Here is a 15,612-nt window from a genome sequence, read left to right as displayed (position 1 = left end):
CACACGTCACGCCTCCAGCCGGTCGTGTTTTTCCGGGAAAAATCGGTACAGACTATCTTTCTCTTATGAATATAATAAAACTAAAGACTTTTTGGAGTTATGAAGGATGCAGTACTACTCTATAGGTACTCAAGATTAACAGGATATAGAGTGAACACGAGCATTTCACCCCCCCCCCCCCCTTTAAATCAAACACACAGTGTCATTTGATCAGCCTTTAAGTATAAGATGAACAAAAATATTTACTTTATTATTTTAATTTAATATATAAGTAATAGGTAATGAATACTGGCAAAGTATGATCTTTATATTTTAAAGGTCTAAATAAAACTGATTTTGGTATCAAAATAACCAATTCAAAAGTTTGGGGTCAGAAAGATTTCGTAATGTTTTCAAAGTGTCTTCTACTTGGCTGCATTTATTTGATATAAATAAATAAATAAATACATACATACATACATACATACATACATATAATTTCTATTTTAATATATTTTAAAGTGAAATCTATTCCTGTGATGCGCAGCCGAATTTTCAGTATCATTTCTCCAGTCTTCAGTGTCACATGATCCTTCAGAAATCATTTTAATATGCTGATTTACTGCTCAAGAAACATTTCTGATTACTATCCATGTTGAAAACAGTAGTGCTGCTTCATATTTTTTAGGGAACGATGATACATTTTACTTTTCAAGATTCTTTGATGAATATAAAGTTGAAAAAAGAACAGCATTTATTTGAAATAGAAATCTTTTGTAACATTATAAATATTTTAAGGTCACTTATGATCAATTAAATGTGTCCTTCCTGAACAGAAGTATGAATTTCATATAAAAGAAAAAAAGTGGATTTTAGGAAAAGCATCTGAGAAAATCGATACTCAAATAATACACAACTGAGAGCTCTCCAAAAGTCTTCACGAAAGAGCAGTAATATGACCCTTTCATACCCTTTCTCTTTTCTTTTTTTCATGTCCACTAAAAATCCCCTCTAAACAGTTATCCATTACCCATAAATCAACACACAATGCGCACAATTAAAACTCAAAAACAGTCTCCAACACTCCCTCTCTGTGTTGGAGTGAGTGTGTGTGTGTGTGTGTGTGTGTGTGTGTGAGTTCAGTGAGGCATGTGAGTCTGGCTCTTATGATGACACATGTAATGATAGGAGAGTGTGTACAATAAGACTCATTCTAAAGAGCTGGAGCCACACACAGAGAAATCACACGTACATGTGAGGATCTCATCCACAGAAACTGTTCTCAGCACTCAGACCCCCCACAAACACAGTCTTACTCACTCAATTACATGCTCATGGACATTTCTTCTGCCTCACTCACTCACTACCACACACACACACACACACACACACACACACACACACACACACACACACACATACTGACTCACTCATTAGTGTCAAGTCAAGCAGCATCATTTGCTGGATGTTAATGAAACTTTAAATGATCAGGAATAGCAGAGCTGGACTGTTGATTTGACTTAAGTTTCAAAAGATTTAACTGAGGTTCATCACATTCAACTCAAGCATTTTGTACTCCAATTAGAGTGTCGTCAACATCTTTAGGTCTACAAGAAGAAATATTTTCTCTGTGTATTGTGATAATAGGGAGTCTCTTGCACTCTTTCTTGAGTGGCATTTGCATACAAAATGTTCACAAGTTTGGGGTCGGTACGTTTTTTTTTTCATTGCTTCTGAAAGAAGTGTCTTCCGCTCACCAAAGCTGCATTTATTTGATCACAAATACAGTAAACAGTGATATTGTGAAATATTATTGCAGTCTAAAATGATTACTACAGTTTCTATTTGAATAAATTGTAAAATGTAATTTATTCCTGTGATGCAAAGCTAATTTATCATCACTCCAGTCTTCGGCGTCACATGATCTTCAGAAATTATTCTAATATGCTGCTTTACTGTTGAAGAAACACATCTTTCTTATTATCAGTGTTGATAACGGTTGTGCTGCTTCATATTGTTGTGAAAACCATAATACACATTCTTTCAATATTCTTTGACGCTAATATTTTTAGATGGTGGTATTCTTTTCTGAAATCTTTGAAAGTTCAAAAGAACCACATTTGTTTAAAATAGAGGTATACAATGTATTGCTTCGATTTTAGCTAAATTAAAGATCAAAATATCTTTTGATTTAAGAACAACACAGTTCTTTCTCTTAGAGAAGTATAGCTCAATGAAATCCATTCAAACAATACATTTTTAATAAACTTGCAGCAAATTGGAAACTATTAATGAAAGTGATTTACTCAGTACGGTTTCTTCAACAGAGAAATGTTCTGGTTTATCTTCAACAGTCACTGACTCTCAGATCAATAACTAAATGTAATGCCAATCAAAGCTTGCTGAGCCTGAGGTTATTTGCATGGCTTATTTCACGGCATGGAAAACTAGACGATAGGCAAAGATGCTCACTCTTATCTGTCCAAAACATGTTTTCATCTCGTCGGTGGATAGAGCTTTCTTCAGCAACTCCCACTCAATAAAACATTTGACAAATATAGATAGTTGTAATGTAAACATAAAACTTCCAAAGGAAAATGGATGTTCACGGAATGTTTTTAAAACTTTATAAATTGGACCGCTCTGTTCACAGTGACCCGTTTTGGTGCATGTCTCTTTAAATGATAATGAGCTACTGCTCAACCAGCCCCTCGTTTCCATTTATTTGTGTATTAGGTGGTGCGTTAAGACAAAAAAAGTCCACTGTGTCTTTAGTGGCTCTGATGCCAGGAGAAAATGAAGACTCTTAAGGTTCACTTTTACATCTAGCTATAAAACACCTGCATTGCTTGCGAGCGTGGCGATAATGGCAGACAGCATATAACTGGCTGAGGGTGGAAATATGCTAATATTAGACAGTCAATCAGCGGTCATGGGCGGGGCCTGAACAGTATGACATCATACTGCTCAGAAAATCAAAATGGCTTGATAATTGAATTTAAGGGGGTCATATGATGTTGCTAGAAAGAACATTATTTTGTGAATTTCGTGTAAGGCAATGTTTACGCGATTTTAGGTTCAAAAAATATTTTCCACATAATGTACATTGTTTCTCCTCTATGTCCCGCCTTTCTGAAACGAGTCCATTTTTACAAAGTTCATCATTCTGAAAAGTGCATTGTGCTCTGATTGGCCAGCTATCCAGTGCTTTGTGATTGGCCGAATATCTCAAGCGTGTGATGGAAATGTTACGCCTCTTAACAGGTTCAGAAAATGTTCCTCTGTAAAATGCATTGCACACACCCAAATATTTGGGTTGTACTGTTCTGGAACAGTGATGTAAATAATAAAACGTAACCACTGATTTCTAATTGCGTCCTCTATTGTAAGGCAAAACAAACTAATTTGGCTTTCGCAATGAAACACACATCGTCCTCAAGACATGGCAGCGGCGGCAACAACACTAAAGTGAGAATAAAAGCTGCGCCTTCTCTCTTTGCGTGAACATTTGGGCGGTGTTATGCAAATCCTCCCACAAGGTGACGTAGACATTTGTGGGTGTGTCTGAATGAGGTATTTTAGGAAGGTGTGGATCAGCCTAAAAATTTTATAGAGAATATCTCTTTGGATTTGAGACTTTAATTTTTGCAACCTTACGGATCTTTTGCTCCAACAGCTTTTAACACTTAAAAGACAAAGGAAAACATGAAATCGTATCATGTGAGCCCTTTAAGGAACATTTAAAAGTATCATTTCATAATGTTTGCAATGGAACGTTCTCTTAACATTTATATAACCAAGTAAAAACATTTTGATTGTTCAGATAACATGCAGATATAAAATTTTCATAACTTATAACAACACAGCTGAGATCATTTGGCCTGAAACTACTGATTGCACACTTTGAGCACAATGTTTTGATAAATTTGACATCACTGGGGCAAAATGTGCAAAGTCCCAATTTGCTCTCCGTTTAATCTCAGTGCCGTCCAGGAGGAACAGTCGAGATACTAGAGATCTGGATTGTGATTCTTATGCACGTCCTTAAGTGAACAGCAGCTAATTATAAACAAGTGATCTGGTTATTTTGGCCACGTTATGCAGCCCGTCACATGATAAATCATCTTCAATAAGCCATTGAAAACATATAACAATAGTTCATATGAGCACGCTGAAAGGAACCGTAAGCACATGCCTTCAGTCACGTGCCGTGGCCACTGCTCACTCTGGGAGAATAGTGGGGGTTGTTTGTACAGAGACAGTGGCTGTGTTGGGTTTGTCCGAATGGTAAACATGCAGGAAACCACCTGCTGACTGCATGCTGACAGACCGGTGTCGACCCCGCTGTCCTCTCGGCTCCTGTGTGGGAGAACCCCAGTGAGGCCGCCTGCCTGTTTAGTCACAGCTAATAGTGAACTACTGGCCACTATGTGTGTGTGTGTGTGTGTGTACAAGGTGGACAATGGTAATGTTAACATTCAGCCATGCTCTGTGAACTCCAGTTAATGTGCGAAGGGTTAATGAGGAGGTCTCAGATGGGTGGCAGAAAGGCTTTGCGCCTCCTTAACTGCCTAAAGACTGATTGACAGCATGCTGATACCCTCCTGATGTGGCTGCTGGTCAAATCCAACCCATTCTCTCTCCTAAGGTGTCAAAAACTGAAGCATGGTCACTTATTAAGATGCTAAAGGTATTCCTAAGCATGCTTTAGGTCAAGACGCATTCGTCACTTAGAATGTTTTGTCCTAACATTAATATAACTTTTAAAACATGTTAAAGCAATGTTTATGGAATGCTCTTATAACCTTATTAACTCCTTCCTTGCCAGCATTTTTCTAAAGTTGCCAGCCAAAAAAAAAATATTTTTTTAATTATTTTTATTCTTAAATCTTTTTCATTTATTTGTTATAATTATTGACACTTCCATATGGGTAGGTTTCATGGAAAAAGCAAAAAATAAATAAAAATAACAAATAAATTCATAGATGGAATAGATTGCTTCTATCAACCTATCTAAAGCTAGCACGATCCTATACCACTTCCTGGATTATCAATTTATACGGTAATGTTAGGCTTTTTTATATGCTGTTTAATGTATGAAGGTTGCATTATATTGCATATCCATCTGCTTACATGCGTAATAATTTTTTCTACTTCTTGCCATGTTTCGATTCAGACATTCAATACTCTTTCCGAAGATGTGTAATAGCGCCCCCTACTGTACACCAGTGTAAACACAAAAGGTTAATATTTGATATACATTCTCAAAATTAAGAGAAAAAACATTCTCAAATCATTCTTATGATGTTATTTGTTACTTTTTTAATAATGTCCCAATCACGACAAGAAACGTTCTTAGAATATAAAAAATGTGAAGATCAAAAAATATACAGTATATTAGGTGAAAGTTAGTAGAACAGTGTTGGAAACATTTTTGAAACTTTAAATTAGCGCTCTTATCATGACAACAAACCTGGACATTTCAATGTTCTTAGAATATTAAAAAGAAAGTTTTTGTAACCTTTAAATAATGTTTGAATCATGACAAGAAAAAAGGACATTTTAACATTTTAGAAACATTTAAAAAATGTTTTTATAAACTAAATGTTTTATCGGAGTAATTCTCTGTATGTATTTGTAAAAGCAGGTGTAATTTTTATGTATTTTTATCCATATATATTTTTGAGTACCTAACCCCACCTCTACCCTAAACCGAACTACTTATCAACAACATAAAATGCAAACGTCACAGCATTGCAAAATCTGACCAGAAAGCAGTATAAATGATGAGTGGTGTTTGCAGTCCAAGTGCTCTGAAGGTGTACAATATCTTTATACAAAAAGTATCAAAACTTCAGTTTTTAAAGGCTAAAATAGTCCCCTCTCCTTGAATGTAGTCACATATCATTCATATCAATTATAATGGCATATTATTTTGATTTATTGTGGCTATTAAATCACACCACAACATATGTCATAATGACAATATCATACTCCAATTCCCATCACGTTATTTGAAAACAAGTTCCTAGTTCTTTGATACAGCGACACCTTAAGCATCTTGACAGTGCTTCAGTTCCTTGGTGATGAGAACAGGTTGTCAAATGAGTAAATACCTGGCTGCGGATCTGTTGGCTGGTGTTGGGGGTCAGGTAGTTGTGCTCCAGGTACCACGCTCTCTCCTGATACACCAGACTAGTGCCGTGAAGAAGGCAGAACTGTAGCAGAAAATATGCAATAGTGCAACAGAAAAGACAAATTAGCAACACAATTTAACACAAAGGCTTGATTTGCATGTTGCTTCTGATGCATATTTAATATTAACAGGTTGCAGTAGTTCCACTGCAATACACATTAAATAGTCACAAATTATAAAATGTGTTGCATGCAAGTCTGATTCATTTCTCTTGGATGGTTTGTTTAAATGAACCGGTTCAAAAAAATAATTGCAGCCATTCTATGACAACTCCATGTCAAGATATGTCACACTAAAACATGCAAATAAAGTACATTTTGTAAACCGATAGCTGATTATTACATTTAAGTTAATGAGGTATGTTGTCACAATGTGATCCTGCATTTCGAATAGCATACGATTGACAAAATATTGATTAACCTATGTCCTGGACAAGTTTCCTACATTCAAGTTTGCACCTTAAACACAATACAGACACTGATAGACAAACACTGTTTTGTTCTAGGAGTCTAAAATATCTTAAATGGTGAAACAATGCAGTGTTCACAATGGACAGTTTTAAGCGCCACTCTGGATTACATGGAGATAATAGACATCGATGTCATTATAATACGAATGATAGCTGAAAACAAGGAAACATGCAATGTTAATATCATGTAGTCCCATTCCTACATTTTTAGAATCAAACAGCCCTAGTAGAAACTGCAAATGCAATGCAAACCTATTTATCTACTTGATATTTTGAAATATAGGCTTATATGAAGCGAACTAAGGGAGTGAATGCTGATAAATGCTGCAAATCAAATGCCGTCTGAAAGTCTGTCAGGCCTGATGCACAAGTTTCACATGCAGAATCAAATAACACTTCAATTCTGCAAATCTGACTGGATCCAGATGATTCCAGTGGTTTACAGCTAGGGTTTGAGGTTTAGGTTCAGCTGGATGTAAATGTTTAAGTTTGCAATACCCCCTCACAATCGTTTTATAATTTACGGCCATTATCAAAGACAATATTCAATGCAATAACCCAGAAATGAGGTCAGATAATTTTAAATGCTGCTGCTGATGCAAAATGTCTGAAACAGGCCTTACACTAAAATTACACACCAAAAATGATAACTAAATGATAACTCTTTAAAGTCATATAGATTCTGACTGGCTGTGGGTTGCATCGGTATCATTTAAAGTTAGGTTTGTACATCCCTATACTCATCGAGCTGTTAAAATATTATAGTTATTGTTACTTGTTGATCATGACATTGAAACATACATTTTCTGTAAAGCTACTATGAAACAATGTTATGTGAAAAGTCCTATACATTTAGATTTGAATTTACTGACATTGATTTACTGGCATAAGAAGAATCAGCAATGGGTTTGATTCCCACTGAAAGCAAGAACTGATTGAATGTGAGCCTTCAGTGCATAAAAGCATCAAAATGCCAAATGCATAAATATAAATGTTACCTTCGGAGCGGAAAAATATATAATATATATTATATTTTCAGCGTAAGAATATACAGCAAATCTGTTCTCAGTGAGACATTGTTTACATGCAACTAAAGGCTGCAGTTCACTGCATGACTTTGACCAAGATTTGCAGTCTGGATGAGTCGACACTATTTGCCAAAACTCAGAGCTGATTTTGAGTGATTTTGATTTTGAGCGACATGAACTTGACAGATTTTGACAGGTCAAACATTCATTATTGCCATTTCGTTTCCCGGTGGACTGATAAAAACAATTACAATTTCTGCCACTATTTTTCGTGTGCAATACGCAACAGTCTGTGAATGCCGTGTCACCATCTAAGGCTGAGAGCATTCAGTATCAGCACATTGCAAGGTCAAAAAATGTAAGTGGAAAATACTTGCTGACCACTGTGTATGTTAAGTTTCTTATTTTCCATATCTGAAGGACCCTACAAAAGCTGTAGGCCTCTTCACATGCACCAATTTGAGTGAGTACAGGATGTTATACAGAAGATGAAGGGGATGGAAAAACAGAAGCGGTACGAGCTAATATCTCTTCTCCTCAGAGGTGAGGTAGCAACCAAACCACCTAGATACATCAAAGAGCTGGACAGGAAAAAACAGAGCATGCAAAGCAATCAGTTGTAAAGCATGGACACTAAGAGGAATAATATAACCTTTGACCTGTAGCAAGCCCTAAACCGTAAAGCAAAATAAACCTATAGAGGCACATGATCCCTCTGGCTGTCATGCTTTGTGTACTGCTCTCTTCCTCATATGGAAAGCAGAGAATCAATGGCTTATCACAGAGCCATTGAGTTTCTTATCAGGCCACACCGAACGAGGGTTCGTCTGAAATGGAAGTCACATCGTTGGCGTGTCAGCTATAGGAACTGAAACCATCATCCGAACAACTGAATGGTTATTATTAAAAGCTTAAAGACCCCAAGAAATGCCTTGACGAGAGTGGCTTCCTTTTTACTGTTTTGAAATAGTACGATTGGAAAAATAAACTGCCAGTGTGCTTTAAACTTAGTCATTTTTAAACAAACATACACACATATTTATACCATTTTTTGTTTAATTTAATTTAACACACCCACACACACACATCAATCATATAATCACCATTTGTATATATGTATACAACCAACTAATGAATCACAACATTGCAAACTTTGAATTTAAGCAAAAACTTTTTTCTATAATAAATACATTTCCATACAGCATTGTGAATGACAAGCGATGGAGAAATATAACACTGTCAATTTTTTTAATTTAAATGTCATATTTGTGGTTTATTGCTAAATTAGCATACAATAAAACAAATGGTGTTTATTGCATTGCATTAAATAAGAACTAAGTTAGTATTCCATTCTAAAAATAAACGTTGAAAACTACTTCTGGTATCTTGACAGATGCTATCTAGAAACAATCAATTTGAAATGTCAAACTGACGTAATATCACAGGTCTCATGACTGTGCGATTGGTAAGCATGCTCCTCAGTGCCCATAACAGCAAGAGAAGTTTGAAGAAACAGGTGGAAGTGAGGTTTTCCTGTTCCTCACTGGTGTGCTTTGTCTCTCGATCACAGGACTAGTGTGACAGCACACCTCATGACCTGCCAGGAACCAGGTCATTATCTGTGATTTATTCATGCTAGGTGCTCTCCAGAGAACCTGACAGCTGCTGTCGGCGGGTCTGAGATCAGTGCAGTTCTGCTCCGGTGCTCCGCAGCTAATCTGATACTCATATGAATGCAGCACACATCCTGATACTGCTGCGTCACATCACTGCCAATGACAGTTCATGTGTTAATCCACCCGTAAGCCACAATGAAATGATGTTGAAATCATTTTATCATAAAGCTGTCCCATGAAAAGCTGAAACACATTTCTTTAACTGTTCAACATTTCTGTCACTCACCCTCATGACATTGCAAACTTGTATGAAATGTATTTTCTGTAGCACATTAAAAGATCTTAGGCTGAATTTTCACTCTGCTCTATTTAAACAAAGTAAGAGATGTAGACTCCAAAAAGAACAAAAATGCACCATTAAAGTAGTTCGTGCAATATATTCATATTTGAATTTTTGGCTAATCAGTATAAATGCATGACGTATTTGAACACATTACACTTCCATAATGTGAAATATTTTCTGGATATTAAGTAAGAAAAGGTCTGTGGAGTTTTTTCCCCATTCGAACAGACTTTTGTAAGCAAAACCACCAGCTGTGCCTTTTTGGGGCTTTTTGCATCAAAACGTTTGTTTTTTGGATTCTGAATGGTTGCAGTGGCATTGTTTCTATGGTGTCTGGGTGGTTGCTAAGGCATTGCTTTGTGGTTAACAGGTTAGGTGTTCTAGGTGGTTGTGGGGGGATTGTTATTTGTTTTTTTGGTTGTTGTAGGTGATTTATAGGGTGTTGCTTTGAGATTGCTAAGGTGGTAGTTGTTAGAATATTCTGAATGGTTGCAAGGTAAAAGCTTATTGGCTTCTTGGGTGTTTTAGGTGGTTGCTAGGATGTTGCTTTGCAGTGGTCTGTGAGGCTGTAGCCTATTCACTGTGTTTCAGTTAATTCTTGTGCTGCATTCCAGTTCAAGGAGTCCGATACAGCAGAAGCACATCGCATTTGTTTTCTTTATTTTACAAAAGCACAATGTTTTGATGTTACTGTGAGTGAACGCAAATGAAAGTAAACCCTTTACAGTTCCAAATGATGGATTACTCTTATCTGCATTGAGTAAAAATGTTGGTGTATTTTAAATCGTTTTTGCTGCTATCAGGCAAAATGACAGAGATCGCTCTGGCACCTCCATGTCATGCAGTAGCATGCTAACAGCTCCCACTCTTCACACAGACACTTGGATATGTGCTGAATGGCACACCTTTATCTAGGATATCATTAGTTCCAGCAGCCATGTAAAGTTGCATTTACATGCATGTTTCAATTTCAAATTATAAAACATATTTGAGGACGATGAATGAGAGGTGTAATTACCAGCTGTCAACGCTGACAGTTTTTGTCTTAGACTAACCAACTAATACATTTTTGGTTGACTAAGCCTCTTCTGATCAACTAACATTTAGCTGACTATTAGGCAGGCAGCCCAAGTTGCTATAGTATTTTGAATGGTTGAAAAAAACCCAGAACACAGAATTATAGTGGTGGTGATTTTTTGCATGGAAAGCACCACTCTTTTCTTGTAAAATGTAAAAGTCTAGCTTGCTTTATCATGCTGGCCCTTTGCACTAATTTAGCCCCTTTTTTTCAGTTTTGCAGCCTGCTTTTTCCAGACACGTGGTTAAGAGTGGAATCCTCTGAAATCTCCCTGCCACGCTGAGAAACTCAGTTTATTGTTTTTTGAGTGGGCACGAAGCTGTTGTTGTTGTTTCTGAGAACTTTCCATTGGAACCGGCTGATGAGTCAAAAGACAAAAAGAGTGTCGTGCAGCGGCAGAGAGAGCGCAGAGACAGCACTTCACACATACCTTGGTGAGCAAGGCACGGTCCTCTTTGATATGGCATTCTCGTACGGCGAGAGCAAACTGCTCCAAGGTCACTGCAGAAACACAATTAGAGAAATTAACAGCATAATAGTGAAATTAGAAGGGGGCGTTGCATTACACATTTTTGCCCCTTAGGTCCAAGTTATTTGCATCAAAAACAGTAAAATTACTCTTTTTCACCTTCTCCCTGACCCTTAAATTAAAATGAGACACTTTGTCTTTAAGAAACACTTCTTTCACATTTGAAATGAGAAGCAGTGCTTTGATGTAACAAAATCTGCTTCACCCCCGTGCAGATGTTTTCTATCTAGCGAATATTTATTTCAGCTTGAAAGAAGAAAGACCAAAAACAATATAAAACAGAAATGTATTTATCATTCAAATCATCAGATTTTGGATTCAGCTAGTGAATTTGCATTCTAAAGTAAGCAAACTACCAAAAATTTAAATGAAATGTAATCTATTTAACTAAAATTTAGAACTTTTGCTAACAAAAATATGTTCTAAGAACATTTTTCTAACGTTCCAAGTAAGTTACAAAAACATTCTTTTGGAATGTTCCCACTTTTAAAATGATTTACACGTTTCCCAACATTCCATGTTATCAACTTTCGAATGTTACATTTTGAAACAAGTAGTCCCATTTGTATTATTATATTAGACAAATGTCCAACCTAAGTTTCAGGAAACATAATGTTTTTTGTGCTAAAGTTTTGAAAATATTATTAAAGACCAGATAACTTCCAACGAATGTTCTGGTAATGTTACTAAAAGAACGTTTGTTCATAACTTTAACAGAACCTTGCTGGAACATTAGCAAAAGTTCTGAGAACTTTCCTACATTATTGAGTGTAAATATTCATCTGATCATCCATTTATAACTGCACAAATTTCCAAAAGTTGTAGTACATTTTCATAGGGCATCAAGCCCTTTTATCTAAAAAGATGAAAGAAATTTTTATTTATCATGAAAGGAGCCTTTGAAAATGGCTTTATTTGATTTAAAACAGCTGTTATATAAAAATATCCTATTATGGCAGATTTCATGCCATGCTTTGAATGGACAAAAGTGTTTGGATTTACAGAGATGACTATTTGCATCTCCTTACAGTGCCTGTGACTCTCTCTATGTGAATGATTTGAGTCATTAATATTATTCTGTAATCTGTGACCGCTTCTATATGTCACAATCATGCGTGTTAAGTCAGTATTAATATCATAAATGAAACCCCAAACTGGAACACTCATGTAAAGTGTGAATAAAAGCCCCTCATCTCAATGTTATCAGCACCATCTCAAGAGAAAATTAGCGCATGATCTGTGTTTGTGTAAGTGTGTGGGAGGAGGGTGAGAGAATGGAAATTTGCTATCAGGAGAGGAAAATATATCTTGACACACAAACCATGCACACACACACACACACACACACACTGAGCATGTGGAAATACTCTAGAACATCAGAGGCTGAGAGATGCACAGCACCTTTCTGTTGCTTACTGAGTGTAAGAGTGAATCAGAAAGTCAAAGGGAAGTTAAACAGTGTCTTTAATGATCAAAGACGTGTGGTGAGTTTATAGTCTACACGGGCACATGAAACACTTACTCTAGACCTCACACTACTAATGCACTACTAATACACTGTACTTGGTGAGTTTAGGACACATTTAGCTGTAAAATAGGGAAAATTTGCTTTAAGGGATCAGTTTCAGCGACATCCTCCCTGCAACAGATGTATTTAAATTAGTCTTTTGAAATTTTCATGGACAAATATTTCAAAACCCTTACATTTTACTTCAAAACACTGCTCAAGGTATTAAGACTATACGATTATCAAGATTTAAAATGTTTCTTTGTTTGCTGTCTTATAAATACATTTTAATTATTATAAAAAAATAATTATAATTTTGAAATAATTAGACTATTTCAATGTATTGGTTTTATATTGATTATAAATGTTTATTTGAATTATCATTGGATTTATTTAATTAATAAATACAGTGAAATCACTAAACAGTAATTGTTGCTCAAATCTGTAACTTAAATTTAACTTTTAAGATTTTTCAACTGGAAATTCAGACAAAAACGCTCATTAAGAATAGTCGTTTTGACACCCTAAATGTAATTACACATTTAATTTGAGGTTTTATTTGTCTGCAGTTGATAAAACCATCTGGCAATTCACTAGCTTCCTTAATTCCTTAGTTTTCGTAATTTGAATTTGCTGATAATGTGATGCTAAGATGCATGCACATTTTACAAAAACGTATTAAAGCACCCAAGTCACAATTCGATTACGGAATTTGAAAGCTAGTGTAATTTATAATCAAAAGCTGTGCCAGTTTTTCTCAGAACTAACTTCCCATTTCTAAGCACTTTTTGCAATGATTTTCAAACATCTGATCTTTTTGTGAAATACTTTCCATGAAAATAGTCACACTTTTTTGTGGTTTGTTATTTTGTTGAGAAATTCAGTGACTTTCAGAGGTTTCCTTTTAATGTGTGGCTTCAGTCTCCAAATACTTTCTGGTATCGTTGTGCATCCCAGCATCCTTCAGAGTGATCTTTTGGGCCCCTTTGCTATAATTTAAACCTCTTTTGTGAGAATTTGGATGTAAGAAGAACATCTGCTGATATCCGTGCAACACATGGACTATAAATAATATAGATAAACGTCTGCTTTCTCTCACCTCTGTGAATGTGTGCCATAGCCAAAGTAGTCACGTGATGTAAACAAGCGTTCCAGGCCATGAAGAACTCCTCTTTGTTTTTCTCTACCTGTTCAAGGGAGTAAATAGCATTAAATACAATTTGTTACAATTTACATTTTTTTAGGAAAACAAAACAAAAATATTGACAACTCGTGTTGCATCACAGAGGTTGAAAAATTAATCTTATATGAACCATTTGCACACACAAGCATTATTCGACTCGGCTCCTCCCAGCTGCAGATGCAGGTTTATATCCCACTTTTTCCTGCGATTTTTAGTTAATTTCTTGCCTTTTTTCCCCTCATATGAACAAAATATTTTCATGCACGATAAAATCTCCTTGTGGTTTTCTCGGTTTGTCCGATTTGAGCATCCATAAACAACACAAAACATAGGAATTTTGAATTTCTGCTGGCAATTCCTATATATAAAAAAATCACCTCCTGACCTCCAGCTGCATTTTGCTCATTTAAAAAATTCAATTTGTTTGTGCTCAGGGTTATGGATATTGCTATTTTTGCCTAATTCGCCTAATTCACCATTGAAGTGAATGTTCAGTTTATCAGGAAATACAGTAATAAAAATTTGAGAAATGATTGTTGGATCCCACTTTATATTAAGTGGCCTTAACTACTATGTACTTGCATGTAAATTAATAATTTGGTACAATGCACTTATTGTGTATATACACATTTTTACATTGTAATGATATTAAAAATAAAATGCATGTAATTACATTTGAATTAATTCAAATGTAATTACATATAGTTGAAGTTTCATCCGATAGGTACTTAAAACGTTTTAAACTTTAATGCCATAAAAATTAAATCGAAGCATTTCCCAGCTACTCACACTTGCCATGGATCTCTCGTCACGTGCTCGGTCTTAAAATAAGCAGGAGTAAAACACACAGAGAGGAAACTTTGTTTGTGTTCAGTGATTCAGTGAGAACAACTGACCTTAGTGTAGAGTCGACTAGCCAGACTGCGCTGTAACACCCTTTCCCTGAAGCTCACTGCTTTCAGCAGGAACATTAGGTCTCCTACTTTGTCCACGCTGAAGCCAAGAAAGCTAGACAAACAAGGAAACAGCCAAAAGCAATACAGATTAACTCAGTCAAACAAAGAGAAACTGTATAAAATCACTGTACTATCAGAATCACCTCTAGACAAATAAAAGCCTACAGTATGAGGGACGACTGAGAATCTCGGCTTCGGTTAATATGTTCTGAATAGCAGGCCGGAAAACAATTACACCTGTCACGTTTTCCTCTTAGGCAAAATTGCTGAATTGGTGACCTAATTGTGAGAGTAACCAGAAGTGATGGTAGACAGGTTTCTCAGGGCTGAACCGTGTTTGCATGGAGTTTTAGAGGCTGGATAATAGAAGCTGAGAAGACAACAGACATCCATCTAATAAAGAGTATTATGGCCAAATCTATCCATCTGTCCGTCCGTCCGTCCATCCATGTCTATCTATCTATTGATTACTAATAATAATAATTTGCTCCACAATACTTTCATAGTGCTTCACCGCATAACTAACACTATGTGAGGACAATAAAAGTTTATGCTATTAAGTTATTTCCTCATTGGAATTTTTTTTTTTACAATTTTAAAACCGGTCTATTAATTTATACAATGAATAATCAGCATATGTTGAGATTCGTCTCTTGTCATCTCGGAGAGAATATGCAACATTTATGCCAAAAGTGATGTCAGTTTGTACTTTTTTTAACTTTCACTTT

The 15,612-nt window shown here is 35.8% G+C and overlaps 2 protein-coding genes across 3 annotated transcripts in view; one reads left to right on the top strand and one right to left on the bottom strand.

Moving 5' to 3' along the window:
• lhcgr (luteinizing hormone/choriogonadotropin receptor) overlaps positions 1-15,612 on the top strand; it is a 59,506-nt gene that overhangs the window by 3,059 nt on the left and 40,835 nt on the right. The window lies entirely within an intron of this gene.
• acoxl (acyl-CoA oxidase-like) overlaps positions 1-15,612 on the bottom strand; it is a 37,239-nt gene that overhangs the window by 3,770 nt on the left and 17,857 nt on the right. The window contains exons 15-18 of one of the 2 annotated variants that reach the window (XM_052612473.1): positions 14,825-14,936; positions 13,845-13,932; positions 11,140-11,210; positions 6,096-6,197 (exon numbers count right to left, since the gene is read on the bottom strand). In XM_052612473.1, the coding sequence (XP_052468433.1) occupies positions 6,096-6,197; positions 11,140-11,210; positions 13,845-13,932; positions 14,825-14,936 (373 nt within the window). Of the gene's footprint in view, positions 1-6,095; positions 6,198-7,850; positions 9,442-11,139; positions 11,211-13,844; positions 13,933-14,824; positions 14,937-15,612 lie in introns of those variants that run through there. The other variant, XM_052612474.1, reaches the window with a different exon arrangement.

The sequence above is a fragment of the Carassius gibelio genome, chromosome A13, assembly GCF_023724105.1.
Source record: "Carassius gibelio isolate Cgi1373 ecotype wild population from Czech Republic chromosome A13, carGib1.2-hapl.c, whole genome shotgun sequence".
NCBI lineage: Eukaryota > Metazoa > Chordata > Actinopteri > Cypriniformes > Cyprinidae > Carassius > Carassius gibelio.
Note: the sequence above shows the minus strand (reverse complement) of the source record. Positions and strands in the feature narration are given on the sequence as shown.